Consider the following 20,169-nt stretch of genomic DNA (forward strand, 5'->3'; position numbering starts at 1 on the left):
TATTTCACGTGAAAGATGGAAAACATTTTTGAAAAGATTTCTTATGGTCTCCTTTTGTATGGTACAAGAACCTGTGAGTTTGGCAGAGCTTTAAAAAGCTTTAAATAACTCCTGGTCTACAACATGATGCTGTGCTTTTCAGGTTTTTTCTTTCACAATTTAATTTTCCTTACATTCTTGTTCAGGATGTGAACAAAAGAAGCAAGAAACATCGTTCATGCAGTATTATTGTTTTAGAAGAAACCAATCAATGATTAATTGAGGTCATTTAGTGAAGTTATGAAGTGTACGCCAAGTTAAATTAACAGAATAAATGATGAAATCATCAGATTAAATCTATTTAGATAATAAGGGCAGCAGATGGAGATGGTGGATTTTTAATTTGCTGCCTTGTTATAAAACTAATCACACGCCTTAATGAGCGATCCGTGTCATGTAGGAGTCTGCTGCTAAAGTGAGAAATCAGTAAGAATGTGTTTCAAATTCCAAACACCACAATTAAACTAACTCCAACTCCAAACAACTGAGAAGCTTCATTAAATCCTGCTAAACCAGCAGCTGGAAACCTTTGAGTCATTCAGCGAACCAAGCTTTTAACATATGATGAAGCACGACTCGGTTTCTGGAAATAAATACACACATCAATAAATCAGTAAAGTTAGAAGTAACATCCAGAAAAGAAATGTGTTGTTCAAATCTGGAATGTAATGCCAACTGATGTTATATTTAATGATAGTAAACCATTTAAAGGACAGACAAAACAATATTGTAGTAAACTGTAAACAATGTAAGCTCCTGGTTGTGAACTAATGTATTATACAAGAGTTAATTAAGTGTTTAACCAAAAATTACATGTAGTCTGCCATGTTATTTTGGTTTAAATTAATGTCTAAAAATAGTTTTAGTGATGTAACGAAGTGACTATAAGAATATTTCTATTTTATAAATGCCAGAACAATGAGAGAATTTTTTTATTAGTTTCAGCCATCTGTTTACATGACTTCAGTGACTGGAGGTACTTTTTGAAGCCAGTAAAACTTTTCGGAAACTACTTGCATGTTATTGTTCACATCCATGACGTTTTAAATTTCGCGCTTGCGCACAATGCTGGAGGGCAGAAAGACGATTTCTTTACATGCCGTCCGCAGCCGTGCTAAAACAATCCCGTAAAAAATTAAACATGGAGATGGCGGTATTATTAATTTAGTGCTATGAGCCGCAGCAAACGGAAAAATAACGCAGAATAACCGTTAAAATATAAGTCAAAGCCACTTTTCCCCCTCGCTCTCTTTGTGTCGGCTACGCTACACGCAGACGCGTTGCCATAGCAACTGATCACAACGCCACAAACTGTATCAGGATCCAACACTGAAAGACACCGAAACATTTCCCACACAAAGAAGAGAACATTCAGCCAGCTACAGTTCTGTGTTTTTAGGTTTGATGTTTATTTTGTGCTTTTAGCTGCTATTAGCTAAGATAACAGCAGTGGCTGATTAGCTCATTTAAATATCTGCTCTACTGATGGTCTGTTAGAGTTGGTGTTTAGGTCACCTTTTTTATATTTATTTTGTCACAAAATTACAAAAAGGTTGTTAAAGTCTAAGACTAACTGACCTACTTCCCTCTCCCTCGCTAGGAAGAAGTTTTACTTAATTAAAACTTTTTCCTTGCCTTTTTATCTAGTTCTGATAGTGACAAACACACACACTCCTAGAACCACTCAGGGATCACAACTGATTATTATTACTGCCAGAATTAGCAACAGCAAATGAAAGCAGAAGCATAACCTCATGCTGACATCACGCTTTTTCTCCTGAAAACATTTACAACATCGGTGCGTCAGCGAAAATAAAGACTTTCTGGAATGTTATTTCCTGAGCAAGCAGATACGAAGACTCTTGTAAACCAAACAGGAGCGACACTTTGGTTCCCAGTGGATGGCGAGGAGAACAGGAAGCAATCATTTGACCAGATTGGAAGTAAGAACAAGTTACGGTCACTCTCCTCGCAGACTTGTCATGCAATGCTGATGTAACACGAAGAGGGCAGCTGTTTACTTTATATCTCAGAAATGCGGAATAATGTCTTCATTTCCCTTGTGACTGGTAAAGATTCAGCTGTTGCTCAATAACACCATCCAAACATCATTTTATTCACATTAAACCTTACAGGGAGAATTACGTAACGGCCGCTCGCTGTGTGCATGCTCTGAATTCCAGCATGCTGGAACAAGTTTCCAGAGTTTGAAGCCCCTTTGTAACAAAGTACAGACTCTGCCAGAGGGCAGAAGATAAATCAAAACAGCAAACAGGACATCTCAAATGATCTGAAGATCTGCTCCGGCATGACAGATAATACTCTGCTTTCATTCAGTGACGTGATCATGACTTTAGATGATACACTACAAAAACACAAAATCTTACCAAGTAATTTTGGTCTGGTTTCTAGTCCAAATATCTTAGCACACTTGAAATAAGACAAACCAACTTAAAGGTAACTTTTCAGCCACATGTAGAGGTTTTTTAGAGTAAATAAATCTTTAATGTTGCTGAACAGAACTAGTTCCCATGGCAGATAAAGTAACTGATAACATGGGAAAAATGTATTGCTATAAATGAAACAATCTGCCAGTGGAACTAGAAGTGGGTTGCTAGGTAACAGGGCTGGGCTGGCTGGGGTTGCTAGGTAACGACATAATGCCCGTTGATTGTGAACGGGCATTCACAATCAACGGGCACTAGTTGGAACTAGAACTTTTTCATCAATATTAAGGAATTATTTACTTAAAACAGCTCTCTATCTTTCTTAAAAGTTACTTGTAAATTCGTTTTTTCTTATTTCAAGTGTATTATTTGTGATTATGCGTGATGTATTATTTCAAGATACTTGCACTAGAAACTAAACCAAAATTACTTAGTAAGATTTTATGTTTTTGCAGTGAACCGCTAAAATTACACTCCTGTGATACCAAATTCTTGTTCTGGTGCAAATCATGGGTATGCATTAGGACAGGGGTGTCCAAAATGTGGCCTCGGGGGCCGTTCGTGGCCTCTGGACTGATTGTGTGTGGCCCCTGACTTCAGTTCAAGAAGGATATAAATCTGGGCTCCCAGTACAGGTATTTAAAAATGATCACAAACAACTAAAATATTCTTACAATAGAAAACAATGGCTATAATCAGAGGTGGACAGAGTACCCAGAAATTGTGCTCAAGTTAAAGTCAAACTACTTCAACATATCTTTACTCAAGTAAAAAGTAGCCATCCAAGAAATTACTCAGAGTAAAACTGTGTTTGGAAAAAGTCTACTCATGTTCTGATAACTGATCAAATGATCAATCCTTTAATATTTAAAAATTGTATAATCAGACGGACCAAAATATAAAGTTAAGTGGAAATTTTGGTAATTTTAAAAATGACAATTCATATTTAAATAATCAGGCAAAAAATTATTCTAAATCAGTTTCTTTCAATAAAAAACTGATGAAACTTTAACAAATACTGCAGTGTCTGTTTCTGGTGAATTTTTGGTTAAAACATGTTTGTTTTTCTTTCAGTGGGTGGAAAATCCAGAATTTTTACTCAAGTAAGAGCAGAGATACTTCATAACTCAAGTGAAAGTAAAAAGTACAGAGTAGTAAAAATACTCCTAAAAGTAATTTTTTTGTAACTCGTTACTACCCAACTCTGTTAATAAGAAGTAAAAAGCCAGAGGAGCACAATGGAGGCAACATCTTGACTCTTGGCCTCTCGCCATCCCATCCTCCCAAATTCCAGCCTTCACCTTGACCAAACTTTGTTCACTTGCTAAATAAGGCACAGAAGCCAAGGCGCTACCTCATGGTGCGTGTGGTCTGCAGTAATTCAGGACGGCCCGTCGCCCACGCTCACACAGAAAAGCATTCTGAGATACAGCCGCAGAGCAAGACGCTGTTTAGACTACCCACAATCCCATCCAACTCTTCCCCCCGCAGGCAGACGGTCGGCCTGTGCCCCCGGACTGCGAGCGCTGTGAAACCTTTACTGTCAAAATGAAAATAAATGAGTTTAAGGAGCCGGAGAGGGAAAAGGTAAGAGGCAGCTCAGAAAGGAAAACTTTTCTGAGAACTGATCAAGCTATGCTGAACATTCAATGTCTAGCTGATGACACCATTTTTTTAAGGATTTAGAAATGCTAGCAAATGACTATTAAAACAACTGAATGTCTTTGTCACATGAGTCAAAATCACCAAGTCAAATTGTGCAACTGTATGGTCAATGGAAACGCAGCTAGTGACTGTTAGATCAGGTGGAAGCGAAGGGTCAAAAGCACCTGTGTGTTTCAACAACACGCAAAAATCACAGCACCTTCTAGTGGCCTAGCATGACAACTACAGTCTTGACAAAGTGTGAAACTTTTCCCGAATCAACTTCTGAAAATACTGGCAGTTTCCAGTCAGCGGTCTCGTGTAAATGTCCCCTCATGCCGACGCTTTGTGAATCCAGTTAAAACTTTTCAGGAAGTTTGAAGTTACATAGGTGTGAAAGCAGAGACAACACAAACCGCATGGCTGCAGGGTTGTTTACGAAAAGGAGGCTAGTGACGCCAAAAGAACATGCACATTATGACTATATGTCAAAATCACAGCGCCCTCCAGTGGCGTGGCATGATAACTGCAGAAGACTTAAGACAGTCTTGTCTAAAGCATGAAATTTTTCCCAAATAAAAATAATGTTGGAAATCCTAAAGTGGGAAATGTTTAGTCTGAGCTTCTTTGAGCTTCTTTCTCAGACAGTGAGAAAGAAGCTCTACTGATTGTTTTAAAACAAAAAACCTGATAAAAGATCTGCAGTCCATGATACGTTTTGAATAGACAGCTTTCAGTTTTTCTGTTTGGTATTTTTTTGTTTTCAACCATGTTCCTCTCCTCGTTTCCCCGGCTCTCACAGTCGCAGAGTGATAATGATGCAGCTTACTCAAGAATGGGTGTGAACGCGGGCAAAGCACTGTGTCAACATTGCACAAACTGGAGCTAAACCTGTGAGTTATGAGCAAGTCACCATGAACCTTGTGAGTAAAAACACGAGTAAAAGTGGAGAAAATGACAAGAAGTGCCTTGTTTTTGAAGGCTGGTCTCTGTTCCATGTGTTCACTTCACCGGACAAGGAGAGGCTTGTTTACCTGACAGACATCCAGTTCACAGCGTCTCCATTTGGGAACGGTGACATCAGTGGAACAGTTTGGACCTCAAAGAGAAAACTGAGGTTAAAACCGGATAGAGAGCTTTTATTTGAAGAATATTGGAATTAACTTTAAAAAACGTTAAACTTCTACTGCTCACAGTAAAAAACAGAATTACACAACAAATTCTGGAGTTATAATCCAGAATAGGGAAATATAACTTTTAGTATTTATTTACAATTTAAGCAAAAAGAAATTACACTGAAAAAAAACACATCATACCAAATATTTCTGTCAGTTTATAGTGCAAATATTTCAGAATATATGGAATAACTTACAAGAAACTTTTCAATAAGATATATTTGTTTGTTTTAAGTCAATAATTCCTTTATATTGATAAAAAGTTCCAGTGGCCCAACACTGTTACCTAGCAACGCCAGCCAAGCCCAGCCCGTCACCTAGCAACCCAGTTCTATTTCCACTGGCTGGTTATTTCACTTATAACAGAACATTTTTCCCATGTTACAGGTGAAATAATCTACCATTGGAAATAGTACTTTATTTTATCAATGTTAAGGAATTATTGACTTAAAATGAGCTCCTGTTTCTTGCTGAAAAGTTACTTGTGAGTTAGTTTTGCCTCAGTGTGATAAGATATTTGGACTAGAAACTAGACAGAAATACTTGGCATGATTTTGTGTTTTTGAAGTGTACGACATTTGGACATCATATTAATGGTGCACAACATCCAAGTGAAATGATCTTTAATTTTATTTAGCTTTAAGAAGTAGCCATCAAATGCAGGAAAAGCTATTTATTCATATTTTAGCATTTGTTATCTTGTTATGGTCCAAAATGGAGATTAGTTTGACACCACCGATGCACAGTATTCCCAACTTGAAAAAAAGAATTAGAATAAATCATTCAAGGCCAAAAAATTAATATTCATTATCAGTATATGTAAACTTCTGATTGAACCTGAATGCTGTAAACCAAATATTCAACCTCCCAACTTACTAATACAGAGGAACCGTAGTATAAGTGATAATGGTGAGTTTGAAGGAAAACTAAAGGCTGTTCTGATGAGCATAAAAGAGAAATGTAATTCCCATTCTGCTGCTCAATCCTGGACTCTCTGGAGGAATCTGTTGAAGAACAAGTTGTGAAACGTCGCAAGTTGCAAAACATTCTGATTCTGGGTAGGCTGCCAAGTAAAATGAGTTTCTCCAAATACCTAAAGACCACAAAGCAAGAGTTGAAAAGCACATTTACTTTAACTTAATTAAAATTATTGTTATTTTTGCTTCTAAGCTTCCATTACTGTTGCCACCTTGCATCAAGTATGCCTGTATTTGTCCAACTGCTGTGGACCACCCACAGCATACAGGAAGTGGCACAATTTCTACATTTAAAATACGATAGACAAACAAAATTTGCTCCGTCACATAACTGCATTTCCACAGTTATGCTGATTGAGCCCAACTCTACATTTCTGGTAAACTAGCCGAGGGTTTTGCAGTTTTAGTAGTTTTTAATTTCCACATCATAATGCCACTAAAAGTACCAGCAGTCATTTTTATATACCTGTTTTTTTTACTGTTAGATTGGAAACAATCTGTCTGTTTACATCATTTTAAGGGGGACATATTATGCAAAAGTCACTTTTTGCATGTTTTTGTACTTCCATTTGGGTTTCGACTGCTTCTATAAACAGCAAAAGCACTTCAAAAATAGCTGATTTTTGGTAATAAGTTAGTGTTTTTTGGTGTCTGGAAAATGAGCTATTTAAAAATCTCCCCATTGCTAAGTTACTGCACCGTTGCCTAGCAACGCCAGCTGAGCTCAGCCCCATTACCTAGCAATCCAAGCAGAGTTTCAGCATCTTTGGTCAGTTGGTTTTATCTCTGTATGGATTGCACAATGGCTGCTGGAAAAGACAACTTTCTGCTCTACTAATGCTTTTCAAAGATGTAAGGTGGTCTAATTGCTCATCTGTTTGCAGCCATTTTCATGTGAGTGTAATCGTTGAATTGGCCAACAGCATTTAAATTGGTGGATTTAAAGTGGCAAGAGGCCCTAAAACGCTCTGAGCAGACAAACAATTTTCTGCAAAAATAATGTAATGAACATAATAAATCACCTTTAAACAAATATGAACAAGCCGTTCTCCATTCTCTTTTTCCAAAATGTGTTTTCTGATTATTTTAAGACCCCAGAGTAGAAACAAAATGGCAATACTTTAAAAATTATAAATTTTCCATAGACAATATTCATGAACCATCTTGTCTTTGTTCAAATAGTCATGTAACATTTGAGGCTTTAAATTAGTTTTATTGGCTAGACTGAGGCCAAACCCTGGAACTAGACAAACACAAATTGTCTAGAAGCAACAAATAAATAGATGTAGTAACTTTCTAAAGCTGCGTAATGACGAGTGTGTAGCTGTCTTACCAAACAACAAAATCTCCCAGTGATTAATCTTCCAGGCGACATTGCTTATTAGAGCCTCCGCCATCCTGGAGTTTCCACGGTTTAGCGCGCTTCTACAGTAAATGAAAGGACAGTGTTGCGCGTCCTCCGTAATGATCATGTGGCAGCCACATGGGTCCCACTATGACATCACCGCGGGCCAATCTGACAACACCAAAGCAGCCCATTCATAACTGCTCTTTAACTGGTGGTAAATAACGCTGGTGTACGTTAGACAGAGGATGCATTCATGACAAACAGACACAGGCCAGGATTCAGTTCAGCATAAGATTTATTATGAACTCATCGTGTAAGAAATAACATTGGGTGGGACCTCCACCCATGTTGGTTTACCTGTTAAAAGATGTGAAAAAGTCTTAAAAGTACGTTTTAATAAATAATTTCATACCGAAAAAAATCATACTTTTAATTTAAGTACATTTATTCAGTGAAGGGGAAAAATGTAGTGTAATAAAAATTAAATGCAGGACTATTTTGATACCTCGTTTCTATAAAATAAATGCCACTCGAAATTTTTGAATAATGACTTTTTAGCATCTTGGAGCTCTTAATTATTAATCAAAGGTTTCCTTGAAAATCCCCAAAATGAAAAACAAGAAAACAGGGTATTCAAGTAAGGTAGAAAATGAATGAAATAAATAAGTCCCACTCCCAACTTCTCCATTATCTTAATTCTGAGCAATGAATGAAGAGTTTTAGGCTGTTTTCACTGCCAATAGTCTGATAGACTTGGTTCAAATGCAACATATGATGCAATTTCAGTTGCCATGGTTCTCTTCCACAATGCACTGCGTCAAACCAAACTATTGAAAAACCTGTTCCCCTCCTCGCCTGAGGGGGCGCTACACCAAGAACCCCTGAAGGAAGCGACATAAAACCCTCTAAAGAAGACACCGAGCATAACTTCCTTCTTTAATGTAAACAAAAATGGAGTGGTGTCAGATTTTAGCGGTTGTAGGATTTCTCATTTGTCTTTAGTTTCTCCAGGTAACGCTAGCTAGCGTTTGTTTTTGTTGTATTTACCTAGAATGCCCTGCGCTGCAGTCCACTTCCTCTGTTTGGAGCAGTTTCAGGTCCGCTTGCCATTTGCATATACATTCAAAATGCACCAGGGTTCACTTCAATCGAATGAAGACCGAGGCTTGTAGGCGGACGTTTGATTTTTATGGTCCATATCAGAGTTTGATTATTTATTCACACCTCCTCAAACGAACTGGACTTTCTAGGCAAACGGACTGGAGTTCGATTAAAGTGGACCAGGCAGGGTTGGTGTGAATCCACCTTCAGTCAGAACTTAAACGTAGACAGCAGAAAAAATACAGTCACCTTCCTAAAAAAATGGCCTGTCGTTTTCTTTTGCCAAAATCACTTTTGGCACAGAATAACTCAGGCCTTTATTTTAGGAGGGTGACGATGTGGACTGATTGATTTTTTGGCTCCCTTCCCCCAGCATGTAAAAAAGACTGAGCAAGCCGAGTCTCACACCTCTCCTTTTGCCCTTCTTGCAGGAAAAAAATTGTTTCCCATCACCCTTGATGCAGAGTGGTTGCCACGGTGATGGGAATTTTCAGGATAAAAAAGGCGGATTTGCCTCTGCTTGGTGTTCTAGTTGTTAGTTGTGTTAGTTTTGAAGCCGTTTTCCCCACACACCACCTTGTGTCTCATTTAGAAATCATGGCAGGGAGGCAGAGTGAGAGCATGGTGTGATGCAGCAGCTGGCCATGTGCTCTTCCTACACGTGCTGCAGTGCTGCAGTATTCTGCAACAATTGGTCTGTTCAGTCATTGATGCCTCGCTGTGCTGCAGCTTTCAGAGGAGAAAAAAAATCATATCTCATAATGAAGTGAGTTTGCAAAATTAGAGTTTGGGAAAATAATGAGTGTGCATGTTTACAGAGATAAGGAAAATCAGGACAGGCGCCAAAGACAGACAGGGTGAGTCCCAGATTGGATCTTATCAGATGTGGGAAGTTAAACGAGGACAGAGTCAGAGACCACACCAATAACACATATTTATTTTGCAGAAACAGAGCTGAGGAACAGCTAAAAAAAAAAAAAAAGCTCTGCAAGAGGGTGGACAGACGTGCACAGGTGCTGCAGGAGAGAGACGACCAAGAAGGAAGAGAAACAGACAAGAAGGGAGAGGAGGAGGAAGCCAGTGGGGGGAGTGAGGCGAGGTGGAGGAGGAGACTGCAGAAGGAAAAAGGAGTGGGAGAGCAATTCCCAAACAGCTGTCCAGCAGACGTCCGAGTCATCCGGAGCGCAGCGCCCGGAGGCGGATACAGAAGGCAGGACACTGTCAGCACGCCGCAGGAGCAGCACTGCAGCACACACACTCACAGATACACACTTCATCCTGAGGGATACCGGAGCAGGATTCAGATCCAGTCGAGGTAAGGGAGAGATGTTTGACCTCACACTGCGATGCTAACATGATCGAGTGATGCTGCAGGAGATTTGCTGCTGACATGCATGTCTGTGGGGGGTTCCTCTGAGAAAATGGTTTGAACCATAAAACTATGATCAAGCATTTATAAAAATCTCTGCTTTGCTTTCATTCATGCAACCTTACAGTAAAACCGCATCAGATCCTTAAGATTGTGCTTTTCTTTATTACTACATCTTCCATACTAGTTCTGCACATTCAACATTTCATTTGTCTAAACGTTCAGCTTCTTCAGGAGAATTCTGCTGTATCTTTTTGCATTTTCAGCTTTCATACTTTTTATAATATTTTAACTTTTATGCAGATTTTGGCTCCACTGAAATTCAGTAAAAACTTTACCTTCAACAGCCTGTTTATTCTGCCTACTTCAGTCTAGAAACATAATTCAACTTTTAAACAAATCACAAGATGTTAAGGTATTTTCATATTATTCAGCTTTTTGATTTGAGTTTTTTATATTTTATGCAGTTTTTTTTTTTTTTACAGTGGCAGAATTCTTAAACTGACATTGGGTTTTTGTTCACTGCTTTTTCACAAACAAATTGCTGCTGTTCATACATCTCTCACTCTACAGAAATAATTTATACATCAAAATGTAGCCATGGCTGTCTCCTTTGACGAAATATGAGCATCATTGCTGTAGGTTTTACGGTTTTCTTTCAAACACGTCTGGAGTTCAGGCATATCACACCTTCCTCCATTGGGCTCCATATAAAATATTCAGAACTCCACAAAATTCAGCTAAAACTTTCTGCTCTTTAAGACTCTCCTACTTCTGGAAACTTCAACCTAAAAACTCCATTCAGCTTTTAAACAAGTCACAAGATGTAAAGCTATCTTCATGTTACTCAGCATTTTGATATCTTTTACGGTTTTTCTAAACTCACGATTTAAGTTTTATGCAAATTTTTCTCTGTTTTCAGATTTACAATGAAATCCAATGGCGTAATTCTTCAACTGGCAGAGCGCGCACTCTAGCAACTTATGCTTTTTCAGCTTTTAGTAATTCTTCACAAACAAAATGCTGCTGTTTGTACATATTTCACTCCACAGAAATAATTTATGCATCAAAATGTAGCCACAGGTGTCTGCTTTGAGTAAATATAAGAATCAGTGATGTAGGTTTTATGGTTTACTTTCAAGCACTTCTGGTGTGCAGGCATGTCACCCCTTCCTCCATTGGGCTCCATATAAAATATTTTCAGCTCTGTCCGTCTAGTCAGCTGTCCTCAGTTTGTCTCCCTTCAGCTGTTTTCAGCTCTCTTCAGCAGCTTCTTTCAGCAGATTAGCATTCTCATGGCTGTTTCGCGAGGAACAGCAATTTTTCTAGTATCCCTGTTTTCCAGGAGACATTCATATTCTGGCTTCACGCTTGTAAAGAAAGCTTGTTTGCTCTGCAGAGCTGCTCTTGGTTTTTATTTCTACCAAGTCGAGGATTTTGAAGAGGCCTTTAGCGATACACAAGAAGAACAGTGTTGATTTTTGCCGGCACATGTTGACATTCTCTTCATGTTCAAGCGCTTTGATTCAGTTCCCCTGCTTGCATCTGCCAAGCAAAACTCTGGCAAGTGCTGGCCATACATGCGGGTGGCACGAGGGGAGTGAGAAAGAAACACAGAACAAATACTCCACCCTGCTATTCATCCAAGCCACTGGACTCTTTGAAAGCAAGGCCTTTGCCTATAATTGAGGAAACAGCTCATTGCATTTTGTATTTTGTAAGGCTGCCATTACCCTCTGTGGCATGTTCTTTTTATAACAACCCCAAACAGAGGGTCTTTCTGAAATGCAAAGGCGTGACCCAAGTCAAGGTCATAGTTTGACATCAAGAGGGGGATTCGGTAGCATCATTGTTGTTTTATAGAGAGCATGGGAGGAGCTGGACTCTTTTTACTTCCAAATTCTCCCAAGAAAGACAACATGTAGATTAAAGTATGGTGGTTTTTTGTGTGTGAAAGGTCACTCTGGTCATCCTTCGATGGATATTTTGGGAAGTGCACTGTATCTATTTTTAAAAAGAAGGTAGCAGCTGCTTGCAGACTGTAAAGCATCAGCAAACTGAAGCGTTTATTTAGACTACAGTAAGATTACGCTGCATCTCAGAATAATACCGAGCTGCTGATATCACAAGCGCCTTTAAGGTGTCCAGAAATACCCGGGCAGATCACGAGCTATTAGCTTAATTACCTGATACCGGCTCTATATTTATCGGCCTCCACACTCAAAGCTTCATCACCTCGCATGCATTGCCTTGCCTTCCAGTTTTAAGTGGCTGGAGTGGCTCCAGATCCCTGGTAGTCCAGACATACACTTTGCTGACCCAATGACACTGTTTTCTTCCTGCACCACTCCCGTTATGACTGCATGACTGCTTGGGCAAGCATTTCTAAGAGGAAGCTGCCATCAGCTTTCCATCTTCCCAGGAGGTGTAAATGAAACCCAGGGCTGCAATCTGTGGTGGCGACACCACTTAGATTATACTTCGCAGCACGTGCCGAGTTGGTTTAAGTTTTGGAGTCGATCCAAAAGCATGGTGTGAATCTAGGGCTTGTTTTGCTAGAATACACCTGTTCAACTGTTAACAGCCTACACTGACTCGTGAAATCACTCAGTCAGCAACTTCAATTAAGTTTGTCTGTTATTCAGCATAGAAGTCTCCAGCGTCACATTTTTATCAATCTGATAATTATGAATTTGCATTTTGATCCCTAGCCAGGTTGACAAACTATTTTTGAACATATTGTATTGGTAAGATTGCTATGTGATTTATAAAACTGCTAACTGAATACTAGCCTGGTAAAAATCAGCCCCTTTGCAACTGTACTGATGTTTTAAGTTTTATCCAATCGTTAACATTAACATAATGCTCTAGTTCGACACTATAAGGCTTACTAGAAATTGCATCCGCAGTGCAAGTGTTAATGTTAATTCACTGCAAAAACTAAACTACAGGCAGATTTCAATGCTAAAACAGCAAAGAAATTTTGTTTGGTTGAAATTTAGCCATAGAAATTTGCTTCAATGGGAGAAATCTCATTTCATCAAAGCTGGAAAACTGATGGGAGATGAGTCTAGTGGAAACTGCATAGAACGGCAATGGCCATGCTCATTAAGTCTTGCAGGAAAAACACAATGACAACATAATTTAATCCCATAATATGCAATGCCGATACTCTGTGTGTGCTGCTGAAAATCTGTTCAACAAGAAGGCTTGAAGCGGCTCCAACTATCGGCAGCATGACCTATTTTCTGTTTAATTCAATAAACAATAATTTGACTAAATAGTGGGGGGACTCTTTCATCCTCAAATGGTCAAAGGATTCTTAAATATAAGAATAAAGTAATAATCAAACCATATATCAGCTTCATTACTTTACACTTAAACCAACCTAATTCACATGGAGAGATAGGAAACTTAGAGACCAGCTTTAACAGATTAAGGTTTCATTAAAGCTAAGGCATTGAAGACTGGCATCTAATTATAATTTCTCTCATGTTTTGCTGATGTCCCCTTGAATTCCAGTCATTCCTGCCCAGCTGACCCTCCAGCATGAAGCCTGACGCGAAGGTCAGTTGTTCAGGCTTTCACTGTATTAGTTGCCTTCTCATAGACAGCAAGTGGAAACCTTAGAGTACCCATATTGGATTACTCCAAACTTTTAAGCTGTTTCTGGACAAATGACCAAGCTGTGTAAAAGTGTTTTATGAAACATATATCTTTAATATAATGTTAATTGCCAGTAAAAAAGCAATTACTCGGAAATGAATGATGAAATACCTGCACTCCATGAACATTCTTTGAATGGAAGAACTGACATTTGCATTGAGACTGAAACAGGACAGACTTGAGGAATGTTGGACAATATAGTAGACTTTCATCTGAAACTGATGAAAATGTTCTTTAGCTTCTCTCTTCTGTTAAGATAATCTGTTTTATTGTTTTGAAGTTTCGTTTCATTGTTTTTCTTTTTCAACTGTTCTAAGCGAAAATAAAATAAAACAAAAAGAATAAAATGTACTGGATATTGACTAACCACATGAAAGAGTATACATAGCTCTCACTAGGCGTTACATGTCTGTGAACTTTGTAACTGGCAGCCATCTTGGCAGGCAGTTGCTATGACAACAATGCCACAAGCCTAGAACTAGCTCTCACTTCATTCCTACAACATAAACAAATATGTTACAACAATTACTCAATTACAATTTTTGAGTAGTCTAACCCCCCTATGTGTAAATACTAAGATAAATATCAGTGATTTACTGTAGTATTTGCTGCCAAACTAGCATAATTAGCTAGGCTAATGCAACTTTTACCTGCTAGCTAAGACAGACATGTAGCCTATATGTTTGTTACAACATTTACTTACTCTGCCAGTCACCAGAGTTTGTACATCTTTTACAAACATTGATTGTATTCATCCATTTTGTACGTACTCTTCCTGTTCACTAAGTAGTCAACTATATCGCAGTAGGAGATTGGAAGCAGATTGTACGCCATCGTCTGACATATTTTCTTTCTCCGTCTCATACGGGTCGATCCTGACAGCAGCCATTTTGTTCATGTATGTTTCTCTCACACATTGGTCAAGATATTTTCTTTTTGTTTGTATCGAACCGCATGCACTTGCTTACCAAGATGGTGCAGATCACTTCTGCTTCAGATTGGGAACTATGAATACACGTCAGGATTCATACAGTCCAATGGAAAGACAATTGTAAAATATTGTTTTACAAGATGAGAACAGATGATTCACATTTTCATGTTGTTCCTAAATAAAAATTTGAATTTAAAAACAACCAAGTGCAGTTTTTGCTGTATTTCCTTCTACTAACTTCTACCTCATCCTACTTTCTGCCTCACGCGTGTCACACCTTTCACCGCTGCCTCTCACCAACACTTTCACCAACCCTCAAGTTAAGTTCCCATTCAACACGCTCGCACACATCCTCCCGGCTGTCAGAGCTATATTTAACACCAATGAGCTCATTGAGTGATAAACTGAGATTTCGCCTCGTAAACCTCATTTTCAAATAACGGAGGAGTTGTGACGAGAGCAGCGGCCGTTTGGATTTAAACCCCCAGTGTGTGTGTGTGTGTGTGTGTGTGTGTGCGTCCCTTAATGGCCTTCCTGAAGAAACACAAACTTGTTAAGTGACTCAGATAAGGAGGGAATGGCGGTTCGGTTGGCTGCTGCAGGAATGTGGATGTTTTCCTGAGTGAAATGTAAGGTGTGGACCAGTCCGGCCAGGCACTCTCTGCTAATTAAATATGTCTATAAATGGGAACGCGCTCGTCTTACTCACAGGCTGTCACCTCCCTTCAGCCACAAGCTGTTTTACTGACTGTTCTTCTATTCCATTAGTTTCTAAACTTGGTGACATTCTCCAACGGGTTTAAAATGGAAAATGTCCTCAATTTGACCAAATTCTCCATTTCTGTAACTTAGCTGATGATCATATGCAGTTGGGTAGTAACTAGATACATTTACTCAGTTACATCTACTTAAGTAGGAGTATTTTTACTATTCTTTATGTTTTACTTTTACTTGAGTAATTTTATTATTAAGTATTTCTTCTCTTACTGAGTAAAATTTCTGGATTTTCTCCCCACTGAATGAAAGACAAACATGTTTTAACCAGAAATTCACCAGACACAGACACACACCTGCAGTTTTTGTTAAAGCTTAAATTATTGTCATTTAAGAGTGAAGAATGACATTTAAGTGCCATTCTTCACTCTTAAAATTGTCACTTAACTTTATATTTTGGTGCATCTGCACTGCAAAAATACAACTCCTACCAAGTATATTTGGTCTAGTTTCTAGTGAAAATATCTTAGTTTGTCTTATTTCAACTATATTAACATAAAAGGAACTTTTAGCAATATATATAGAGGCTTGTTTTAAGTAAATTATTCCTAATATTGTTGAAAAAGTGCTCGTTCCACTGGCAGATTATTTAACTTATTTCACAATCGTTACCTAGCAACGCCAGCCAAGCCCGGCCGTTACCTAGCAACCCAGTTCTACTGGCAGATTATTTCACTTATAAAAAGACATTTTTCCCATTTTACAAGTTAATTTATCTGCCAATGAAAAATACTTTTCATCAATAATAAGGAAGTATTTACTTAAAACAAACTCCCGTTTCTTGCTGAGAAGTTACGTTCAAGTTTGTTTAGTCTTATTTCAAGTATGATAAGATATTTGCACTAGAAACTAGACAAAAATATTTGGTAAGATTTTATGTTTTTGCAGTGCAGATGGACCAAGATATAAAGTTAAGTGAACACTTTGGTATTTTAAGGACCAAAATGACAATAATTCATATAAATAATGTAATTTTTAAATATTAAATGACTGGTCATTTGATCAGTTACTTGAATAGACCTTTTACCAAATACTTTTTTACTCTTACTTGGGGGGCTATTCTTGACTTTTACTTGAATAAAAATATGTTTAAGTAGTGTTACTCTAAGTTGAGTAAAAGTTTTGGAAGTTCTACCCACCTCTGATCTGATGGTTACAACAGATTTGCTCCTCAAAGAAAAACCAGTCCACATTCTGCATCCTGTTCCCTCCTAAGATGCCTTTGCTCTGTAATTCTTCACTCTTATCTCTCACACAATCCCCGTAAAGCCCTGTAAACCCTGTTCCTCCCCTCTTTGCCCTCCTCTAGTGCAGCTCTTTCTATCATGCTGGAGCAGTAGCTTGCTCCAAAAACAGGCTGCCCTGCTCTGATCCCCTCTCTGCCTCCGCTCGCCCCAATCTGCAGCCCAGCTGTTCCACATTAGCACATCCAGAGCTGGCGCAGACCAGAAGATGTGTAAATGCAGCAGCAAAGTCCGCAGATTTAGGCCTGATCCTCCTTTGCTCTCAAATGCGAGACAAGAGGATTTTTTCCTAACTCTTTAAGGATGCTGAAAGTTTATTTCTGGGGCGTGTGGTAATGATTTCTTTCTAATAAATCCGTCATACTGCAGCAAACAGTAGCTAAGCCTGCAGTAGCATCTTCCTGATACTTTAACATCTCCAATCTGATCAATGCATTTTATATGTAAACGTATAAAAGGGGATGAAATGAACAACAGAGTATTACGGCCATAAAAAAAACAAAAAACAATTAAACTATGAGAATAAAGTCACAAAATTACAAGAATAAAGTTGTATTAAAATAAAAAATTATGAGAATAAAGTGGTAATACTTAGAGAATACAGTCATAATTTTAAGAAAACAGTATGAAAATAAAAGGGAAAAAATTAGGGTAAGGTGATATTTTTAAAATAAAATTACATAAGAATAAAGTTGTAATAATGAGAATAAAGTCATAATATTACAACAATAAAATTTTAATATTTGATCAGTTACTAAACTTTATTACCAGATTGACGTTGTATGAGAATAAAGTCGAAATATTATGACATTAATAAAGTCAACATCAGTGTCATTATTTGGTAAATAATGGGACTTTCACTGGAAAGTTCCACTAAAACACACATTAAAATGGTCATGTTCATGAAGACTGTCATGGTGTTACATCATGTTTTATGACAGTCATGAAAGTTTTTCCCAGATTTCTCTGTAAACTTTTGAAAACTCACGTTTTTTTCTCTGTTTCGTCTGATTTCAGAAAAGTGTCCCCTCTCTGCTGCCGACTGGTGAGCCGTTTCCAGATCAATGCCGCCATTATTCCTAGACTCCTGCGTGCAGCGAGAGTTTCTGAGAATGTAACTGAAGCCCCTCCGCTGGGGAACCGTAACGTTCAGACCTGCAGAGCGTTTTCATCCTAAACATCCAACGCAATCTCCCAACAAACAGCCATGCCGGCCAAAGCTCCCATTTACCTGAAACCCATCAGCAGCAAGAAGGGGAAAAAATGTCGGCTGAGAGACATTTTGTCTCCTGACATGATCAGCCCTCCGCTTGGCGACTTCCGCCACACCATCCACATCGGGAAAGGCGGAGAACGAGACGCCTTTGGAGACATGTCCTTCCTCCAGGGGAAGTATGAGCTTCTGCCTGGAAAAAAGGACGTCCACGCTCACTATGGCAACCAAAGTGAGTATCTGCGAGCGCACAGCACAAGTGACGCCTCCTTCGCCGAAACGCCCTCACCGGTCCTCAAGAATGCAATCTCACTCCCAACCATCGGAGGCAGCCAAGCGCTCACCCTCCCGCTGATCTCCTCCACCGTCTTCCCGGTGCCAGCAGATCCGCTGGAGGACTTTATGAGTCCATCGCCTCCTTTGAAAGCCGAAAACCCCGATGAGCTAGAGATGCTGCAGATGGACGCCCTACTGAGGTCCATGGACGTCTTCGACAGCGAGCCTTCGTCGCCTTTCGCCGATCTCCAGTCAAAACCTGACGTCCTTTTGGACCTGCTGGAAGGCGCGAACAAGTCAACCTTGAAGGCAGTTGCTAAGGCTAACAAGCTAAACAAGAGCGAGGGCAGGTTTGAGAAGCCGTCGCCATATTTCATCAGCGACGATAGCTTGCGCAAAGCTAATGGTAGCTTAAACAGCAACGCTAGCAGCGACATCTACGACAGCTTCGACAACAAGATGGACTTCCAGAACATCGACGTCTTCAACCGAAACGGATACTTTAACAGTGACATTACCGTGGGATTCAAGCAGGAGCTGTCCAAGTGCAACAAGGACTGGGTGGACAGGGACAGCGGCGTGGAGGAGGGACGCATTAGCGATTTTGAGTTTGAGCTTTCCAAGGAGAAAAGCGGCTCGCAGGACTCCCTCAGCCAGATCACAGGGTCGCTCCTCTCCCTGGAGTTGGACCTGGGCCCGTCCATCCTGGACGACGTGCTCAACATCATGGATAAACCTGCAGCGAAGAGCCGGCCTTAAGCTGCGCCGCGACGGACAAGTAGGGAATAGCTAAAATTAAGACTTATGAGTAATCAAAATGGTGTCTGGATATATCATTGAGATGAAAATCAGCTACAGTAGACAAAGCTGCTTATGTTTTTATTGTCAAAACTTATAAGTATTCTAGCTTCTATGGAGTCTTTATGTTTGTTTCCATCCCGGCAGCATGTTCAGGATGCATGTGCTTTTGTTTCACCTCCGTTGTGCCTTTGATTTTCAGCTGAACATTTTCATTTTCTCCTGTTGTCCTCCAGGTTAACAGAGAACATTTTCAGTTTATCTAATAATGCACTTTTTGTTGTTCAACACCTGGTTTCAATTTACTTTCACATAACACTGCATATTTGTGTTTTTGACATTGTAACACAAATAAATTAATTTTTCCTATTTTGTGTCCTTATTTAGCAGATACAGTCATGGTAAAAAAGAAGTATAACCTTGATTTTGTTTTGTTGGGGTCTTTATCTATTAAAATATTATGTTAAGTGCTTAAAACAAATAGATCCACTAAGAAAAAGAACGATGAAGCCAAAATGGAGAAGCTGAGTGAAAAAATTTAAGTTTGACTGAGTTAGATGATGAAATTTTGAGATCTCAGAATGTTTTTTAGAAAAAACAAGAACATTCCTGATTTCTGAAGAAAACGCAACTCTTGAGATTGTCAGAAATTTTCTAGAAAAAAATGGAAATTTGAGGTTGAAAAGTCAAATATTTTTAACTTTTGTAACTCAGAAATAAGTGTGATTGACAGCATTAAGCCCCGCCTCCTGGCTCTTATTGGTTGTTTTTGGTGCATCTCTTTAGACGGCAATAGTAGCTCAAAAAGAAGGTTTCTCTTCACAGATTATGTCTCAAACTGTCACAACATGGTGACAGTTTTAACAAATATGTAAAAATTTTTTATAAAAGCTACCTGCTGCAACTTTAATTAAAAGAACATGAACTTTCTCATTCCTCCATTAGAACCATAGAGGAACACAGAAAGGCTGCAAAACTTACAAACAATCCCAGCAGGAAACAAATAAGTCTCAAGCTGCGGGATGGAGCCACAGAGCGTATTTATTGTGCTGCCTCTCACATTCCTGACATTCTGCCTCCTTGCCCTGCTGTGGGAGCCTCCGTGGGCCTTCATGGGCCCGGCAAGGCGCCTGCTCCATGTGTTAGCGTGGGACAGGCGCACAGCGG

The 20,169-nt window shown here is 39.1% G+C and overlaps 1 protein-coding gene and 1 long non-coding RNA gene across 6 annotated transcripts in view; one reads left to right on the plus strand and one right to left on the minus strand.

The window, feature by feature from the left end:
- The window catches only part of LOC107838021 (uncharacterized), an 82,158-nt gene that overhangs the window by 46,390 nt on the left and 15,599 nt on the right, over positions 1 to 20,169 (minus strand). For 3 of the 4 annotated variants that reach the window (XR_001664075.1, XR_001664074.1, XR_001664076.1), the window contains one exon: positions 4,937 to 5,229. The exons of the other annotated variant lie outside the window; for it this stretch is intronic. This is a non-coding gene — a long non-coding RNA (uncharacterized LOC107838021). Of the gene's footprint in view, positions 1 to 4,936; positions 5,230 to 20,169 lie in introns of those variants that run through there. 4 annotated transcript variants of the gene reach the window in all.
- Positions 1,807 to 19,370, plus strand: LOC103148261 (cdc42 effector protein 3-like). Of its 2 annotated transcripts, XM_007566942.2 has the most exons (4): positions 1,807 to 1,982; positions 9,678 to 10,046; positions 13,623 to 13,667; positions 17,733 to 19,370. In XM_007566942.2, the coding sequence occupies exon 4, from the start codon at positions 17,923 to 17,925 to the stop codon at positions 18,961 to 18,963; it is 1,041 nt and encodes a 346-aa protein (XP_007567004.1). In that variant the 5' UTR covers positions 1,807 to 1,982; positions 9,678 to 10,046; positions 13,623 to 13,667; positions 17,733 to 17,922; the 3' UTR covers positions 18,964 to 19,370. The 2 variants fall into 2 exon arrangements, with proteins under 2 accessions (XP_007567004.1, XP_007567005.1); XM_007566943.2 differs by lacking the exons at positions 1,807 to 1,982; positions 13,623 to 13,667 and having other exon boundaries at positions 9,459 to 10,046.

Source organism: Poecilia formosa, unplaced genomic scaffold (genome assembly GCF_000485575.1).
Source record: "Poecilia formosa unplaced genomic scaffold, Poecilia_formosa-5.1.2 Scaffold201, whole genome shotgun sequence".
In the NCBI taxonomy this organism is placed as follows: domain Eukaryota; kingdom Metazoa; phylum Chordata; class Actinopteri; order Cyprinodontiformes; family Poeciliidae; genus Poecilia; species Poecilia formosa.

What these genes read in the sequence shown, in the direction of transcription:
- LOC103148261 (XM_007566942.2), top strand. Translation starts at nt 17,923, where the DNA reads ATGCCGGCCAAAGCTCCCATTTACCTGAAACCCATCAGCAGCAAGAAG.